Source organism: Heptranchias perlo, chromosome 26, assembly GCF_035084215.1.
Source record: "Heptranchias perlo isolate sHepPer1 chromosome 26, sHepPer1.hap1, whole genome shotgun sequence".
NCBI lineage: Eukaryota > Metazoa > Chordata > Chondrichthyes > Hexanchiformes > Hexanchidae > Heptranchias > Heptranchias perlo.
This window is the reverse complement of record NC_090350.1, coordinates 18,957,811-18,976,291: the sequence shown is the minus strand read 5'-3', so window position 1 is coordinate 18,976,291 and position 18,481 is coordinate 18,957,811. Positions and strand designations below refer to the sequence as shown.

Here is an 18,481-nt window from a genome sequence, read left to right as displayed (position 1 = left end):
GGCTTTCCCATTGGCTCAGTTGGTCACAGTGCCTGTCCGGAACTGAGCCATACAGACCATGAGGGTCCTAGATTTGAACGCCATCTGTGTTGGGTCACAATTGACCACAACACCGCTGGAGTAGAGAGGGGGGAAAATTCATCCAAATTTTATGTTCCTGATCATTGCCTATTGACTTCTTTTAAAGTGTATGTATATGGACCAGATAAGGACAGGATTGGACTTGAATGTGAAACCCGACAGGATCAAATTGCATGCAGTGTTCAGGCTCATGCAAAAAGAATGGCCACTTGGGTGAGGTGCTGGACTCTTGACATTGTATCCCAGCATGAGTCAGTGGCTTCAGGAGAACAGGATTAAAAATTGGATTGAAAATAATACTTCAGATACTGTTAAGAGTTATTCATTTCTTTTGCACTGAAGAGCTGAACAAACTTTGAACTTCTCATTGTCTGCTTGAAAAATGCCTTTTGTATGAAAGAAACTTAAGCTGCAAATAATGGAAGGTTGGTTGCCCCCGCCCTCCACCCCCCCCAGTTCCAAGTCCCAATCTCCCTTTATATTATTTGTGTGTTTTATGGTTAAGGTGCTTCGAGATGGATGAATGAAATGTGCTGAATGGCCTCCCTTATCTGTAATTATCTTGTGAAATAATATAACAGTCTGAATCATTGTTTCGCACCTAATACTCTGTATTCTTACAACAGAAAAATTCAAAGATTACTCCCTGCACTTGGTGTAAATCTCTGAGGGCATCCGCCGAAATGATTGAAAACACAAACTCTTTTGGAAAAGCTGAACTATTTTGCTCCGTTAATTGCCTTTCAGCCTACCGAGTGCAAATGGTAACTACACAAGGTAGTGGTATAATTTCTTCAAATATTGAGTAAAGCTTTTGAAAGGCATAATTGTTCAAGGTGTATTTGGCTCCTCTAAGGCACTTTGTTACTCCGATGCCATCAGTTTCCAGGTCTCAAGCAGTAGGGTATTTTTTTTGTGGGTCTGCTGATGGTGCCACAGTCTTCCCTTGTTGGTCTTGCAAATGTGCTGCACCATGTCAGTTTGATTGTGTCATGATGCAAGCATACTGACATGCTGAACAAGTTCAGCATTAGATTCCCTCAGTGAAGACGTGCAGTGCAGAAAATATCATTTTATCTGCATGAGGTAACCGTGCACCTGTGGAATAGGAGGCTTTTTGATTTCAGAGCCAACCTTCATTGAGGTCACTGTCCCAAGACTGATCGTGGCAAAAGCTAGAATTACCATGAACTTTTTTTTTAAAAAGTGTCCCGTTGGTGAATCTCTCTTTATGCACTTAACAGTGTTTCATATAAACCCTAATTGAAAGTACATGGACTCTGCATGAATCTGTTTTTATTCAACTTCAGATGGAAAAGGCTGAATGTGAAATATGGCTTGTTGAATAACTGAACCGTATTAACTGGAGATCTAAAGTTATAGTATAATTACATTGAAACAACTTATTTATCTGACTTCTGTTTTTTTAACACAACACATTCTTAATTGGTGAAGATTTAATGTGATGCAGATACTTTAATCTGTCTTCTGTAATCAAACATTCAATTGAAAAAATGTCACCATAAGCTATTGATCACTTGACTTACAATTATGCAGGACTGTCGGCCTTGATACGTGGATGCTGCATCACGTAACTGGAAGTAAATGTGCCATTAGGTTTAGTAAGCAGGAATGGTGACTTGCCTGTTTTCGGACTGTTCAGTCTGTCATTAGTTGGTATGTTATTGTATTTCTTCGGTTTCAGGTGATGCTTGCAGCTAATATAGCACTACTGGATGTATCATGACTTGATGTTTTGTTATATTTGTCTGATTAGGTACCAGTGTTCAATGCAATTACTGTAAAGTGACGATGACACCTCAGTATCATCTTGCCATGTCAGATGGCAGTATTCGGAATTTTTGCAGTTATAACTGTGTGGCATCATTTCAGGTACATCTTTTAATGAAAAAATCTTTTTCTTTACCCCTGGACTGCTCTCACCTCAACAGCATAACAAGATAACTTGCTGTGTTGGGTTTGTTAGCACTGGGATGAGGCACTGCAGATTTTTTGGGCAGCCAATGTGCTCAAGGCATTTGCTGTTAATATTGGGGAAGAAGGCATAAGACTTATTAAAATGGAAAGGAAAATGTTTCCACATGCTTTTAAGCCTGTTTACAAATGTTGGTGGAGAGGTTTACTCTCGAAAGAATTATATCAGTGTAACATTAATTTTTAATGGCAGTACACGCTCTCCCAAATGCACACAGGCCTTTAGTAACAGTTAATTAAATTATCAACTTCCAAGGAATTTCTGTTTACACCATTGAAGAGTTTGTGCAATCTCATCTCTTCTGCCTGCTTTGTAACCATATGATCTGTACTTGGTCTGATCTGAGCCCTTGCGTGTCGATGTATTAAATGTGTGAAATGATTAGAGTGATAGACTGAATAAGAAGCCAGGGTGGTGGTCAGGTGGTTTGCACAATCTGTGTTTGTTACAGCATAGAACTACAATTTGGAATTGGAATTGGACAGAACTACATGTGGGCTGTTAGTTGAGACAAATGAGCAACTCCAGCCCATCTACTCTAATTAGGGGATTCCTGTTTAGGTATATTAAATGGGAGAAGGGGGCGGCCTGGAAAAGCGGTGGCATTACAGAAATAATACGTAATAAAAATTAGATTGGTTCAATGTGTGTATTAGTAATTTACATGATCTTTGATGTTTAATTAGACATTTAATTTTGAGCAGATGCCTAAAGATTTATTTTGAAACATTCTAGACAAGGGAAATAGAAGTATAACTAAATAGTTTTTCTATTCATTCTCGGGATGTGGATGTTGTTGGCAATGCTGGCATTTATTGCCCATCCCCAGTTGCCCAGAGAAGATGGCGGAGGGCCTATGTCTTGAGCTGTTATTCTTTGTAGTGGGTTGATACAACTGAGTGCCTTGCTAGGCCGCTTCAGAGAGCAGTTAAGAGGTGTGGGACTGGAGTCACATATAGGCCAGGCTGGATATGGATGGCAGCTTTCATTCCCTGAAGAACGTTAGTGAACCAGTAGGGTTTTTATGGCAATCCAACAGGTTCATGGCTACCTTTTACTGATAACAGCTTTTTATTTCCAAATTTAAAAAAAAATCTGAATGCAAATTCTCAAACTGCCATGGTGGAATTTGAACTTGTGTTCTCTGGATTATGACTCCCTTCTTACCCAGTATGTGAGAAGCATAACAAGAGAGGAATCACTGCTGGATCTAGTAATGGGAAATGAACCGGAGCAGATAAGAGAAGTAAGCGTAGGGGGACGTCTAGGCAATAGCGATCATTACATAATAAGGTTTAAAATAATGATTGAGAAAAGACATAAGTAAGACAAAGACCAAAGTAATAGATTGGAAAAAAGCTAATTTTGAGAGGATGAGAATGGAACTAGGGAAGGTAAACTGGAATTTTTTTTTGAGAGAGATAGAATAGCAGTGGGTAATATTTAAAACGGTGATCAATAGAGTTCAGGAGAAATATATTCTTCCAAAAAAACAGGAACAAACTAGCCAATAATGAAACACCATGGATGAATAAAGAGATAAGGGTAAACTTGAAACTAAAGAAAAAGGCAAACTCTAAGTACATAGACAATAATGGAGAGGATGACAAAAAGGAATACGAAGAGGTTAGGAAGAATGCCAAAAAAAAACAATTCGGAAAGCAAAGAGGAACTACAAAATTAAGTTATCGAGAAAAATAAAAAGAAATAGTAAAATATTCTACAGACACATAAATAACAAAAGAGAAATCAGGGTAGGAATAGGGCCACTAAGGGATGCACAAGTTAAACTCACAGGTAACGACAGCAAAATGGCAGAAATATTGAATCGTTACTTTGCCTAACTATTTACCAGGGGGACTGACATGGTGTTTGTGACATTAGAAGAAGAGATCAAAAAGGTATAAAGACATTTTAAGATAGAAAGGAGGGAGACAATTGATAAACTAATCAAACTTAAAGCGAATAAAACCCTAACTCCTTTTAATATGCATGGATGCATATTAAAATAAGTTAGGGAAGATATAGCAGAGGCAATATTACATATGTATAAATATTCATTAGAAAAGGGAGTAGTGCCAGAGGACTGGCAGAGAGCTAATGTTGTTCTTATATTTACAAAGGGAGTTAGAACAAGTCCAAGGAACTATAGACCAGTTAGGTTAACGTCGGTGGTAGGAAAGATAATGGAATCTTTACTCAAAGATGTCGTAGAAAAACATCCAGAAAACAAAAATGTAATCGAGTAGTCAGCAGGGATTGCAGAAGGGAAAGTCATGCTTGACCAGCCTTATTGAATTCTTTGAAGAAGTAACAGAAAGAGTAGACAAGGATAATTTTTTTATTCGTACATGGGACGTGGCCGTCGCTGGCAAGGCCGGCATTTATTGCCCATCCCTAATTACCCTTGAGAAGGTGGTGGTGAGCCACCTTCTTGAACCGCTGCAGTCCGTGTGGTGAAGGTTCTCCCACAGTGCTGTTAGGTAGGGAGTTCCAGGATTTTGAGTGACGATGAAGGAACGACGATGTATTTCCAAGTTGGGATGGTGTGTGACTTGGAGGGTAACGTGCAGGTGGTGTTGTTCCCATGTGCCTGCTACCCTTGTCCTTCTAGGTGGTAGAGGCCGCGGGTTTGGGAGGTGCTGTCGAAGAAGCCTTAGAGTGTTGCTGCAGTGCATCCTGTGGATGGTACACACTGCAACCATGGTGCGCCAGTGGTGAAGGGAGTGAATGTTTAGGGTGGTGGATGGGTGCCAATCAAGCGGGCTGCTTTGTCTTGGATGGTGTCGAGCTTCTTGAGTGTTGTTGGAGCTGCACTCATCCAGGCAAGTGGAGAGTATTCCATCACACTCCTGACTTCTGCCTTGTAGATGGGGGAAAGGCTTTGGGGAGTCAGGAGGTGAGTCACTCGCTGCAGAATACCCAGCCTCTGACCTGTTCTTGTAGCCATAGTATTTATGTGGCTGGTCCAGTTAAGTTTCTGGTCAATGGATGTTGATGGTGGGGGATTCGACGATGGTAATGATGTTGAATGTCATGGGGAGGTGGTTAGACTGTCTCTTGTTGGAGATGGTCATTGCCTGGCACTTGTCTGGTGCGAATGTTACTTGCCATTTATCAGCTCAAGCCTGGATGTTGTCCAGGTCTTGCTGCATGCAGGCACGGATTGCTTCATAATCTGAGGGGTTGCGAATGGAACTGAACACTGTGCAATCATCAGTGAACATCCCCATTTCTGACCTTATGATGGAGGGAAGGTCATTGATGAAGCAGCTGAAGATGGTTGAGCCTAGGACACTGCCCTGAGGAACTCCTGCAGCAATGTCCTGGGGCTGAGATGATTGGCCTCCAACAACCACTACCATCTTCCTTTGTGCTAGGTATGACTCCAGCCACTGGAGAGTTTTTCCCCTGATTCCCATTGACTTCAATTTTACGAGGGCTCATTGGTGCCACAACTCGGTCAAATGCTACCTTGATGTCAAGGGCATTCACTCTCACCTCACCTCTGGAATTCAGCTCTTTTGTCCATGTTTGGACCAAGGCTGTAATGAGGTCTGGAGCCGAGTGGTCCTGGTGGAACCCAAACTGAGCATCGGTGAGCAGGTTATTGGTGAGTAAGTGCCGCTTGATAGCACTGTCAATGACACCTTCCATCACTTTGCTGATGATTGAGAGTAGACTGATGGGGCAGTGATTGGCCGGATTGGATTTGTCCTGCTTTTTGTGGACAGGACATACCTGGGCAATTTTCCACATTGTCGGGTAGATGTCAGTGTTGTAGCTGTACTGGAACAGTTTGGCTAGAGGCGCGGCTAGTTCTGAAGCACAAGACTTCAGCACTATGGGGCCCATAGCCTTTGCTGTATCCAGTGCACTCAGCCGTTTCTTGATATCATGTGGAATGAATCGAATTGGCTGAAGACTGGCTTCTGTGATGGTGGGAATATCGGGAGGAGGCCGAGATGGATCATCCACTCGGCACTTCTGGCTGTGTAGATGGTTTTAAACGCTTCAGCCTTGTCTTTTGCACTCACGTGCTGGACTCCGCCATCATTGAGGATGGCGATGTTTACAGAGCCACCTCCTCCCGTTACTTGTTTTAGTATCTAATGCAGTGGATGTAATCTATTTGGATTTTCAAAAGTTCTTCGATAAGGCACCACATAGTAGACTCATGACTGAGGTCAGAGCATGTGGAGTCAAGGGACAAGTAGCAGAATGGATAGCAAGCTGGCTATGAAACAGAGAAGAGAGAGTCGGGTTTAAGGGTAGCTACTCAGATTGGCAAAAGGTGAGAAGCAGTGTTCCACAGGGATCAGTGCTGGGACCACTGTTCACAATTTACATCAGCGATTTGGACTTGGGAGTTGGACGTACAATTTCAAAATTTGCAGGCAGCACGAAATTGGGGGGAATAGTTGATACAAAGGAAGAATGCGTAAAAATGCAAGAAGGCATTAATAAACTTGCAGAATGGGCTTGTAATTGTCAAATGAATTTCAATATAGGTAAGTGTGAGGAGGAGCATTTTGGTCGGAAGATTAAGGAGGCCACATATTGCTTGGATAATAAGAGTCTAAATAGGGTAGAGGAGCAAAGGGATCCCGGGGTACAGATACACAAATCTATAAAAGTAGCGATGCTGGTTAATAAGGCCATAAAAAAGGCAAACCAAGCACTGGGGTTCATTTTTAGATGGGTAGAATTGAAAAGCAGAGAAGTTATGTTAAACTTGTATAGAACCTTGGTTGGACCACATTTGGAGTGCTGTGCACAGTTCTGGTCGTCTTATTATAAAAAGGATAAAGCGGCACTGGAGAAGGTGCAAAAAAGATTCATAGGTATATCCTCACAGTTCTGGTATGATCCTTATCAGGAACGACTAAACAGGCTGGGGCTCTTTTCTCTAGTTAAGAGAAGGGTGAGGGATGGCCTGGTCTTTAGGATAATGAAAGGGTTTGACAGATGTAGAGAAAATGTTACCACTTGTGGGGAGTCCAAAACTAGAGTTCATCAATATAAGATAGTCACTAATAAATCCAGTAGGGAATTCAGCAGAAACTCCTTTACCCAAAGAGTAGTAAGAATGTGGAATGTGCTACCACAAGGAGTATTTGAGGCAAATAGCATAGATGCATTTAAGGGGAAGCTCGATAAGCACACAAAGGCGAATGGACTAGAAAGGCATGCTGATAGGGTTAGATGAAGTCGGGAGGGAGGAGGCTTGTGTGGAGCATAAACACCGGCATAGACCAGTTGGGCCGAATGTTCTGTTTCTGTGCTGTAAATTCGATGTAACTTGATGTAACTATGGATGTGGTGCCCTATTGCAACATATTAATAATTCATATTAAATCTACTAGGGATTGACTGGGAAGGTTCATCAAACTTAGCTAGTGTAAAACTGGCTATCGTGAGTCTCCTGTGCTTGTTCATGAGTGCTGAAAATGAGATGACTTTGCTGCAAAGGCAGTATGTCCTTCTATTATCATTTTGTGTTCATTGCCCAAGTAGGGGTTATTGGACCTGGCAACCAGCACTTCCATTCTGTTGGGCACTATTTTCGGGTGCAATATTGCTCTCGTAATGACCATGGAAACCTCGTGATGGTCGTATCCATCCTGTATTGTGGAATGGCTATTGGAAGATTTAGAAAGGAATGTTCCATCTGTTATTTTTAATTTAATTTTTTGGTGTTAAGTAATACCAGATGCTACACAGAAGGCTCACATTTTTAATGAGCCTTCCCTGTGGCATTCCTTTAAGTGTTAAACCTTCTAAACTTCCCAAACTGCTTTCAAAACCAAAATACAGCCTGTTCCACTGATTGTGTACATAGTTCCGTTGCCCAGTTATATTACACTGTTCCCATTGCACTGAATTCTATCTGTTTATACTGTAATGTGAAATTGGCAACACCGTAATAACTGCATTTGCACAAAATTGCAGTCAACAGAAAGTCACATGTTCGCAACAGTTCCTTACCTTTGCTGCTGATGGCATTTTGCCTTTGAAGTCAAGTAGTCACTTTGAATATGCTTCAGTGCTCACTTCTGAGGCAGTGATGTAACATAAATGGGATATAAGAAGGACAGGGTTGCATCCAGCAGCAAACTTGGCCTCAGATGCAGCATTTCAGCACACAAAATGCAGCACATAGTTTTCTGCTGGACCAAAATTTTCCTCGAGAGGTTGGGGATTTTTCTGCTGCTTCCAGAAACAAAGTGCAGTCAGTAGCAAAATTAAGCATGTTGCTGGTGCTTGGTGTCGGGTCCACCGTTTTGCTCCTGCGCATGACTCAGAGCATCCCTACAGGAGGAAGGTGTGTTGGCAGAATGAGCAAGTGGCAAACCAACTTTATTTTAATTGGACATAGGCAGGTATTAGTGTTGCCAAATCAGCCCCACAGCATAGAGTGTTGTGAATTCAGCTGCTGTTGGAGGCAGTTTGGTAATGTCAACAGGATATAACTCTAAAGAAAGCTGGTTCAGTCAAGAATATCAAAGATTTTTAAAAATGTTTTGTCACTTTTCAGCTTAGTAACACTAATGTTAAACAACTAAGTGGAAACTTCACACTTGTTCAAAATTTTCTTGAATATATTTGTAGCTGTGATTAAAATAACTGATCTGGTATTGTGAGGCGGTAACTGTTTCTTGCCATGACACGTACGGCATACAGACTTTATGTAAGAAAGAAATAGTTGCATTTGTCTTATCACATCTTTCATAAACAAGAAAAGAACAAAATAGAAAAAAGTGGGCTCTTAAATAGTGGGTGCTTCACCCTGAAGTGCTTTTTCATTGGTGGTTTACAACTGATGTTTTGTACTTCTGGCAACACACAGCTTTATCTAAACCACATCACAATAGGATGTGAAATTGCCAGAAATTAAAACTAAGTGTACACGAATCAAGCAAATTTCTTCGGAAAAAGTCACATATACAGCACCCATCTGTGTAAATGATAAGATATGTGGCCAGGTATTAATGACTTTTGGAAAATAAAGCACTTAAACTGCAACATAGCTTTTGTGATGCCCACTGTTCTCTTTTTTTTTTACTTTTGATAACCCACCACTCCCCATTACTGCTCGCACTCCTTTTGCGATTTTTGGCATGTATGAGTTGACTAAAAAAGTCTGCTATATCAGACATGCAACATTAGTGCAGTCAGTTTAAATTTTGGGTAGTTCTTGCTTTGTGGACAAATGCTGTAGTTTTAATTTTTCCTGGCCTCTATCGATATGCATCTTAATATAATTACACCTTCTCTGCAACCTAGCTTTTCTGTTTTAATGAGATGCATATTACGCTTGATCTAGAATGTAACTTTGAAAAAGTTAAGAGCTTAGGTCCAGTAGGCTAAGAGAGGTAATGCAGTGTTGTCACTGGGATTTCAGTAAAGCACATGAAGGTTTCGTACTGCATAATCGTCAACAGTGGAAAAACCTGCAGCAGTACAGTTATGATTTTTGCCTTCCAAGCTTAGGCTGTGTCCTTGAGTTGTACAACACCAAGGTTAAGTACTGGTGCTTGCAGGTCTGGTAGTATTAGGGAGCAATTAGGTATGATGAATAGGAGTATCACATGAGAAGTATATCACACAGCATTTAAAGCATGTAGGCCTAAGGGTGATTTCCCTCAGCCCCCTCCATAGATATTGATGCACCTCGTGACAGCACTGGTATAACTGAAAACCTAAATGAGAGTGGTGACTGTATGCAGTGGTTAACTTCTCTTTTTCAACGAGTATTACTAATAATTTAAAGCGAAAAGTTCAGACTTTTAGTGTGACCTTAATCATCCGCTTTAAGCAGAACAATAAAATTACAGGAGAGAAAGCATTTTGTTGCAGTATAAATCAAAACTTGTATGAGAGGAGTTGATTCTATGAAATTTACGTCCCATATAAAAATAAATTAGGTTTCGATAGTATCTTTTTCTTTTTCCTATAGGGATTATTCAACCAGGCTGCTCCAGGCTCACAAACTGTTGTACCCTTGTCCCAGGGTCAGGTAACGGTAAACATTCCATCAACCGCTTCGGTAGTGGCTGGTGCTCCTGTGGTTTCTTCGACCTCTGTCACCACATCGGCGGCAGCAGGATTACAGAGGCTTGCACAATCCCAGCAGGTGACGGTGGCTCGTACCCTTATCAGGTTGAAATGTCAGTATTGCCAGCGGTTGTTCTCATCTAAGCCTGAGCTGCTTGAGTACAAGGTAAGAATTTCTGATTCAAGATGATTAACTTTTTATCTAATATTTCTATGCACTTTGCAAGGGTAAACTCTCCAATGTTGGTGCTCTTGGGAGTTGAATCTTTTTCAAATGTGGTAGAAATGTTCAACGTTTCATAGTCTGAGTACTGGATTCATGCTTTTCCCTCATTTTTAATGTGCCCATTTCTCCTTCAGTTTTCCCCTGTGCCAGTCCTGCTGAGCCCACATCTAAAGAAAAGCAATTTGTTAGCTCAATGGACAGTTGCACAGCATGGTCCTAGTTTCTGTCCCTTGTCTGTGCTGAATTAGTTCATCTCTGCAGAAGCAGGGACATAATAATTGGGTTGAGTGTTTCTGAGCTAAAGAGGGAAAAATCCGTAACCGTACTTCTTTCTCTTCACTTAACCCCGCTGGAAACTGCACCTGTATGGATGTCAGCCAAGGGCAAGACTGTGCTCAGCAGTGTTGCAGCGTCTGCTTATTTTCTCTGTTTGATTCGAAACCTTCATTGAAACACTCCACACACCTTAGTCCTCCTGAGGTCAGGCTTTATTAATTGTTTAATGTTGACTCCACAGTAATACAACTCACATACTAAATGTATACACCTAGTGTTCAAAAATTCAATATCTGGAATCTATCAACATCTTAAATTTCACTTGGCAAAGTATGTTATGTCAACCTCTCCATGTGAACTGTTCCACTGGGTGATGTCATAAGTTGATTAAGCAACAGGAAGACCATTGCTGAGATTTGTCAGTGAAACAGTCTTGAGAGTGGAGAATTGGTTTTATAAGGAATAATACTTGCATTTTATTGAAACAAAGAAGGCTAAGAGGAGGTCTGATGGCAGCGTTGAAAATTACAAGATGATGAGGGAAAAACTATCTACAGTGGTCAGTGATTTGGTAGATAGGAGGCATAAAATTTAAGACAATCGCCAAAAGGACAAAAGGTTAGGAGAACTTTTTTTTTTGCTTTTGTGTGGAATACTCTACCAAAAATGGGTGGCAGCAGAATCCATAATATCTTTAAAAGGGGAAGTGGATAAATATTTGAAAAAGAAAAATTCTAAAGGATACGGGGTAAGGGCAGGGAAATTGAATTAATTGGATAGCTTTTTCAGAGAGCCAGCATAGCTGTGATGGGCCAAATGACTGCCTCCTGTGCTGTAACATTCTATAATTCTATCATTTTTAAATTGTGTCCAAAAACCTCTTCAATTTAATTTTTTGTTATGAAATGTTAAGATTTAAATGCAGGATTTTAGAATAAATTTTCAAACAAGGAATCTAGATTTTTGGAATTAAAATATTTATTATAGACAAAGTATTTTTGGTTTAATTGGACCCACTTTATCATAAGTTAATCATTTATTTTTCACTGTTAAATTAGTCAGACCAATTTAATCGAGCCAATTTAATCCTTTATCTGATAACGGTATCGTGATAAAGGATTAAATTGGCCCTTTTTACCAGAGTGCCAACAGTCACATTTAATTTTCTTCCTTACACAGGGTAGAATGGTTCAGTTCTGTGGAAAGTCTTGTTGTGATGAGTACAAGCGGATTAACTCTGTGGTTGCAATATGCGAATACTGTCGGTCAGAAAAGATCGTCAAGGAGACTGTAAAGTTTTCAAGCGTCGACAAGCCATTTTGTAGCGAAGGTAATGGATGTGTTTTGAAATAGTTTGTGGTGCTGAATGACCTAAAACTTTAACCCTCACATCACGTTGATAATTTATATCAGCAATAATTTCTGATAAACTGTTTTGTTGTGTGTGATTTCCGTTATAGCCCTATGCTGGTAGATTTCTTGTTCCTGTGGGTGGAGAAAATGGTGATATTTTTGTTTACACTATGTTCAGAATACTTTGGAGTATGACAAGATGCCACCGTAGGATCTCCAGAGGTGTTTGAGCTGAAAGAGATCATGTAATTGTATGAAAACTAGTGACAAATATAATTTTTAATGTTAGTACATAAGAATATATGTATGGAATGAGAAAAGGCTATGTTTGACCCATCAAGCAAGTTTTTTCCAACCTAACCATTTACAATTTCCATTCTCACCAACTTATTTAATCTTTCGAGGAAGATAAAATGCCAAGGGGTAAAACATAGTGGAAGATAAAACTGAGATTTCTCCATGCCCTTGAAGTTAACTGAGGAGAACTTAACAATTCACTGACTATAATATTTAAATCTGACTGGTTTGATTCTACTGATGATATTTCCGAGGTTTGTGCAAAACTGGATGACATTTCTTTACTTTATTTTACTCCTTTAGTAGAGGCTGCTCTCTCTACATCATGCACCATTCTGTAGCCAGGTGATGGAAAGGAAGAAAATGGAAGGTATAGCTAAAGTCCGAAGTTAATAAAATGAATGTTCAGACTAGAGAGCTGGAGAGTGCCCAGCAGAAAGATGAGATGCTGTTCGTGAAGTTTGCGTTGAGCTTTGTTGGAACAGTGTAGGAGACCAAAGACGGAGAGGTCAGAGGGAGAGCTAAAAGAGTGGCGAGCTACGGGAAGGCCAAGGTCACCGTACCTGCTGAGATCAAATATCCGAGTACAGACACAGGAATGGATCCTGGATCCTTCCTGGTTTCCATGGGTCAGTACCACATTGGACAGGGCTTTTACCCATTGAGCGAAATGGAGCTCCTAAAACTGATTCAGAACAGCCGTGACTTCAGTAATCTGCAACTGTGCAAATCTCACTACATAATAATATTGGGAGAGGGAAAGGTATGAGAATATGGTGAGGAGGTGGGGTGGGGCTTGAGATCGAACAAAAAAGAGACGGGCTTGTTTCCTGTTGCTGAAAATACTTATTTTCATTTTTAAATCATTCTCTTATTTCATTTGCAGGTTGCAAGCTTCTTTACAAGCATGACTTGGCAAAACGTTGGGGACTTCACTGTAAATCTTGTAGTTCCTGTTCACAGTCTTCAAAACGCCTACTTAACCAGCAGTTTGGGGGGAAAATAGAGGAGTTCTGCAGTGAAGAATGTTTGTCCAAGTTTACTGTGTTGTTTTATCAGGTAGGTAAACATGTCCTCATTTGTATAAGTTGTTATTGAGTGGCTCTGGATTTTAATTGGTATGGAATTGGTTTATCTTCCTTCTCAATTTGTTGTTTGCGCCGACAAAGTATTTGTTGAACTTTTCCTGAGTCACTTGAAATCTTTCAGAGTCAACACTGTTGAGACTGCATACAGTTTAGAGTGTATAGGGTAGCTTTGCATCTATGGCATCAGTTCTCAAAGGGCATAGAGTCTAACATGGTTAGGCTAAGACCCATCTTCGTATCCAAATTTAGTATTGAAATCCATTTGGCCAAATTGAAGTGAGGTGCCCCAGTTATTCAGAACTGTTCGAGAGAATTTTTTTTTCAGGCATGCATGTGTGTATAACAGAACTGATGCTATATGTGTCTGCGTGTACAACAAAAATGTTTACAAGTTGTTTTCAAATCAAAATGCCCAGAACAGGTGGCTGATGGATTTGGTGACTGGGATATGAACAGAAGAATAGGTTAGATTTGGCCCCGAAATTAGAATGGAGGTGGGATGGCAGCGGCAGTGTGGGGGGGGGCGGTGAATGGGTGTGCAGATAACCCGACCAATATAAAATGTCCACTTCCCACACGATTGCAATTGAATTCGTGCCACTTAACGTGGCTTCCAGGTTTGCCGTTGGAAAGCTGCGCTGCGGGTGGACTGTGCACCTGCATCACAGGCTGTCATGGGAGGAGCTCTATTTCAAGGGCCATTGCTCCAAAGGCTTTTGCTGGAGCAAAGACAAAGAAACCACAATGGAGCAGCACAGGGGCAAGGCTGCTCCAAGGTTCAACCAGGTGCTACTGGACGGGTGAGGAGGAGGAGGGAAGTGTTTTGCCCCGTGGACGGGAGGAAGTGCCCTGCCTCTGCCACCACGAAGTGCCTGGCTCGAGGTGGCAGAGGAGGTGACCAGCAGCAGCAACATGTCCCGCACCTGGATCCAGTGCAGGAAGTGGTTCAATGACCTAACTAGGTTAGCAAAAGTGAGTACATTTATTGATTCTCCTAAATTCCATGTTGCACATCTTTGCACCGCTCCCCCCCCCACCCCCCAACTCATTCCTCGTACCCACTTAAGGCTCATCCTCAACCTACCTGCACTTCCTCATCACTTCCTCACCTCCCCATTAGTCATCCCACCACTACCACTCGCCCCAATCCTCATCCAATGTGATGTCTCTGTCTCATACTCACCCTCTGATGTACCTCTTTCACGGTCAGCCTCACCCAAAGCAATGCATTCATCAGTTGCCCACTTCATCATCACTCACTCACACGTATCTTCTTTCTCCCTTCTAGGAGAAGAGAGCACAAAATGCACATGAGAGGGCGAGGACTGGAGGGGGGCCACAACAAATAGTGGTCCTCACCGATACGGAGCAGGAGGCACTGGACCTCAGCCGCAGCCTCGCGTGCCTGTCCGTCGGGGATAGCGAGACTGGAACAGGTGCCATGCGCACTCTCCACAATAGCGCAGAGGATGGAGGAGTCCAACTCCTGCATGAGTGGAATGGTGGCACAAGTATGGGAGGGAATCTCTGAGATACTGTCACAGGGACGTTAGTAACTCTCTGAAATAGTGTCACAGGTAAGTGCAGGCATGTCTGCGATGAAGAGAAGGCGAGCCTCCATTGAGCTTCAAGCACGGCTCACAAATGAGTCCATTCAGGCCCTAACAGTGGTCGTTCGGACTCAGGGTGAACAAGATTCTGCCACCTTAGACAGGCAGACAGATACACTAGCACTGCCGTTACAAGGCATAACACATGTCCTCCAAACGGTTGTCCAGCAGAGTGGTAGGAGTGATGTGGCCCTGGCCCAGGGGAGGGATGATGGCGAAAGGCGACATGGAAGTGGGATGCCACTCAGAGCGCTTCCACGTCTCACCCGTTGCCCCACTCTCAACCAGTACCTGCAACATTTCCTCCTCTCCAGTGGCCGAGTCTGCCCCTGCACAAGTGCAGGTGGAGCAGTCTTTGGAGGGGCCCTCACAGGCTCCAAAACCCAGAGGGCGTAGGCCCAAGGCACCTAAGCAGTCAGGGCATGAAAATGAGCAACCTGCCACTACCTCTGCTGCAGCCACAGGGGAAGCACCACGTACAAGTAGTTGTAAGAGAAAGGCGAAGATTTTGTGAGCATGAAGGGTTTGCCCAAGGGTGTTTGACAGATGGTCATGTTTTTGTTAAAAAAAAGAAGCTTTTTGTTAAAGTCACATTAAATGTTATCATTCTCACCACTACTGCCATGTCTTGCCCATTCTTGACTGGCTTTTGTGATAGGGCCTTTTCATGAGGTTTACCATGAACGGCAACACTTGATGCCACCCATTGGGTCACTTTACAATGGGTGTCTGTGTAGTTACAGGACTGTTTTGTGCAGGGAGGGGTGGGTGGCCTCGTGTGGACATTGCTCTTTCCAGGTGGTCTACAGATAAAGTGAAAACTAGAAGGCGTAAAGCGATTATTCCAGCATCAAAGCTGAAGGTCAGACTAGGGGTGTGTGGCCCAATTCAAAGTTCTGTATACAAATGCACGGAGTATAAGGAATAAATTAAATGAACTACAGGTTCAAATTCAAATTGGAGGGTATGACATGATAGCTATTACTAAGACATGGCTGCAGGATGGTCAGGATTGGGAACTAAATATACTGGGTTATAAGGTCTACAGGGGACATAGGGAAAATGAAAGAGGGGGAGGAGTAGCCTTAGTGATTAGAGATGAAATCAATTCAATGATAAAGGAGGATATAATGAGAGGTAAGCAGCCAACAGAGACCTTATGGGTTGAATTGAGAAATAGGAAAGGATCTAAGACTATAGTGGGAGTTGTGTATAGGACCCCTGGCAGCAGCTCTGAAGTGCTAGATTGTATAAATGCAGAGATTAGACAAGCGTGTAAGAAAGGCATTGTGGTTTTAATGGGGGACTTTAACCTTCACATAGATTGGGAAAAGCAGATTAGCAACTGTCAGAAAGGTAGTGAATTTCTTGAGTGTCCGGGATAGTTTTCTACAGCAGTATGTCCTAGAGGCAACAAGGGAGCAAGCCATATTAGATTTAGTAATGAGCAATGAACCAGATTTAGTTAACAGCTTAACTGTGCGAGAACATCTATCCAAAAGCGATCATAACATGATTGAGTTCAATGAAGTGTTTGAAAGGGAAAAAAGTGAGTCAGCTGCTAAGATTCTAGACTTGGGTAAGGCCGACTTCAATGGGATGAGACAGAGTCTGTCCACAGTAAACTGGGCAAATCTGTTATTGGGTAAAACGACTGATGATCAGTGGGAAATGTTTAAAGAAACTTTTAATGAGATACAGAACTGGTTTATACCCCTTAGGGGCAAGAACTCTACTTGCCGAAAAAAAAGCCATGGACAACTAAAGAGGTAAGGGACAGTATAAGACATAAGGAAAGGGCATACAAAAAGGCAAAAAATATCACAGATCCTGGCGAATGGGAAAGATACAAAGATCAACAAAGGGTCACAAAACATAGTAAGAGCTACAAAAAGAGAGTATGAAAAGAAACTTGCAAGGGATATCAAAACCAATACAAAGAACTTTTATAGTTATATTAGGAAAAAGAGGGTGGTCAGGAGCAGTGTTGGCCCCTTAAAAATTGAAAGTGGGGATATTGTCATTGACAATGGGGAAATGGCGGACATGTTGAATAATTACTTTGCGTCAGTATTTACAGTAGAAAAAGAAGATAGCATGCCGGAAATCCCAAGAAAACTAATATTGAATCGGGGACAGGGACTCAATAAAATTAACATAAGTAAAGCAACAGTAATGAAGAAAATAATAGCACTAAAGAGTGACAAATCCCCAGGACCAGATGGTTTCCATCCCAGGGTTTTAAAGGAAGTAGGTGAGCAGATTGCAGATGCCCTAACTATAATCTTTCAAAGTTCTCTGGATTCAGGAACTGCCCCTCTAGATTGGAAAATTGCACGTCACTCCGCTTTTTAAGAAAGGAGAGAGAGGGAAACCAGGGAATTATAGATCAGTTAGCCTAACATCTGTTGTGGGGAAATTGATGGAGTCTATAATTAAGGATAGGGTAACTGAACACCTCGAGAATTTTCAGTTAATCAGGGAGAGCCAGCATGGATTTGTGAAAGGTAGATCGTGCCTGACAAACCTGATTGAATTTTTTGAAGAGGTGACTAAAGTAATGGACAGGGGAATGTCAATGGATGTTATTTATATGGACTTCCAGAAGGCATTTGATAAGGTCCCACAAAGGAGACTGTTAGCTAAGTTAGAAGCCCATGGAATTGAGGGAAAAGTACGGACTTGGTTAGGAAGTTGGCTGAGCGAAAGGCGACAGAGAGTAGGGATAATGGGAAGTATTCACATTGTCAGGATGTGACTAGTGGAGTCCCGCAGGGATCTGTCTTGGGGCCTCAATTATTCACAATATTTATTAACGACTTAGATGAAGGCATAGAAAGTCTCATATCTAAGTTTGCCGATGACACAAAGATTGGTGGCATTGTAAGCAGTGTAGATGAAAACATAAAATTACAAAGGGATATTGATAGATTAGGTGAATGGGCAAAATTGTGGCAAATGGAATTCATTGTAGACAAATGTGAGGTCATCCACTTTGGATCAAAAAAAGATAGAACAGGGCACTTTCTAAATGGTAAAAAGTTAAAAACAGTGGATGTCCAAAGGGACCTAGGGGTTCAGGTACATAGATCATTGAAGTGTCATGAACAGGTGCAGAAAATAATCAAGAAGGCAAATGGAATGCTGGCCTTTATATCTAGAGGACGAGAGTACAAGGGGGTAAAAGTTATGCTGCAACTATACAAAACCCTGGTTAGACTGCACCTGGAGTACTGTGAGCAGTTCTGGGCACCGCACCTTCAGAAGGACATATTGGCCTTGGAGGGAGTGCAGCATAGGTTTACTAGAATGATACCCGGACTTCAAGGGTTAAGTTACGAGGAGAGATTACACAAATTGGGGTTGTATTCTCTAGAGTTTCGAAGGTTAAGGGGTGATCTGATCGAAGTTTATAAGATATTAAGGGGAACGGATAGGGTGGATAGAAAGAAACTATTTCTGTTGGTTGGGGATTCTAGGAGTAGGGGGCACAGTC

The 18,481-nt window shown here is 41.8% G+C and overlaps 1 protein-coding gene across 4 annotated transcripts in view; it reads left to right on the top strand.

Annotated features, from left to right (window-relative positions):
- The window catches only part of zmym4.1 (zinc finger MYM-type containing 4, tandem duplicate 1), a 127,171-nt gene that overhangs the window by 66,331 nt on the left and 42,359 nt on the right, over nt 1–18,481 (top strand). For 3 of the 4 annotated variants that reach the window (XM_068006460.1, XM_068006458.1, XM_068006461.1), the window contains 5 exons: nt 708–861; nt 1,859–1,974; nt 10,038–10,301; nt 11,817–11,967; nt 13,174–13,346. In XM_068006460.1, the coding sequence (XP_067862561.1) occupies nt 708–861; nt 1,859–1,974; nt 10,038–10,301; nt 11,817–11,967; nt 13,174–13,346 (858 nt within the window). The remainder of the gene's footprint in view (nt 1–707; nt 862–1,858; nt 1,975–10,037; nt 10,302–11,816; nt 11,968–13,173; nt 13,347–18,481) is intronic. The other variant, XM_068006459.1, reaches the window with a different exon arrangement.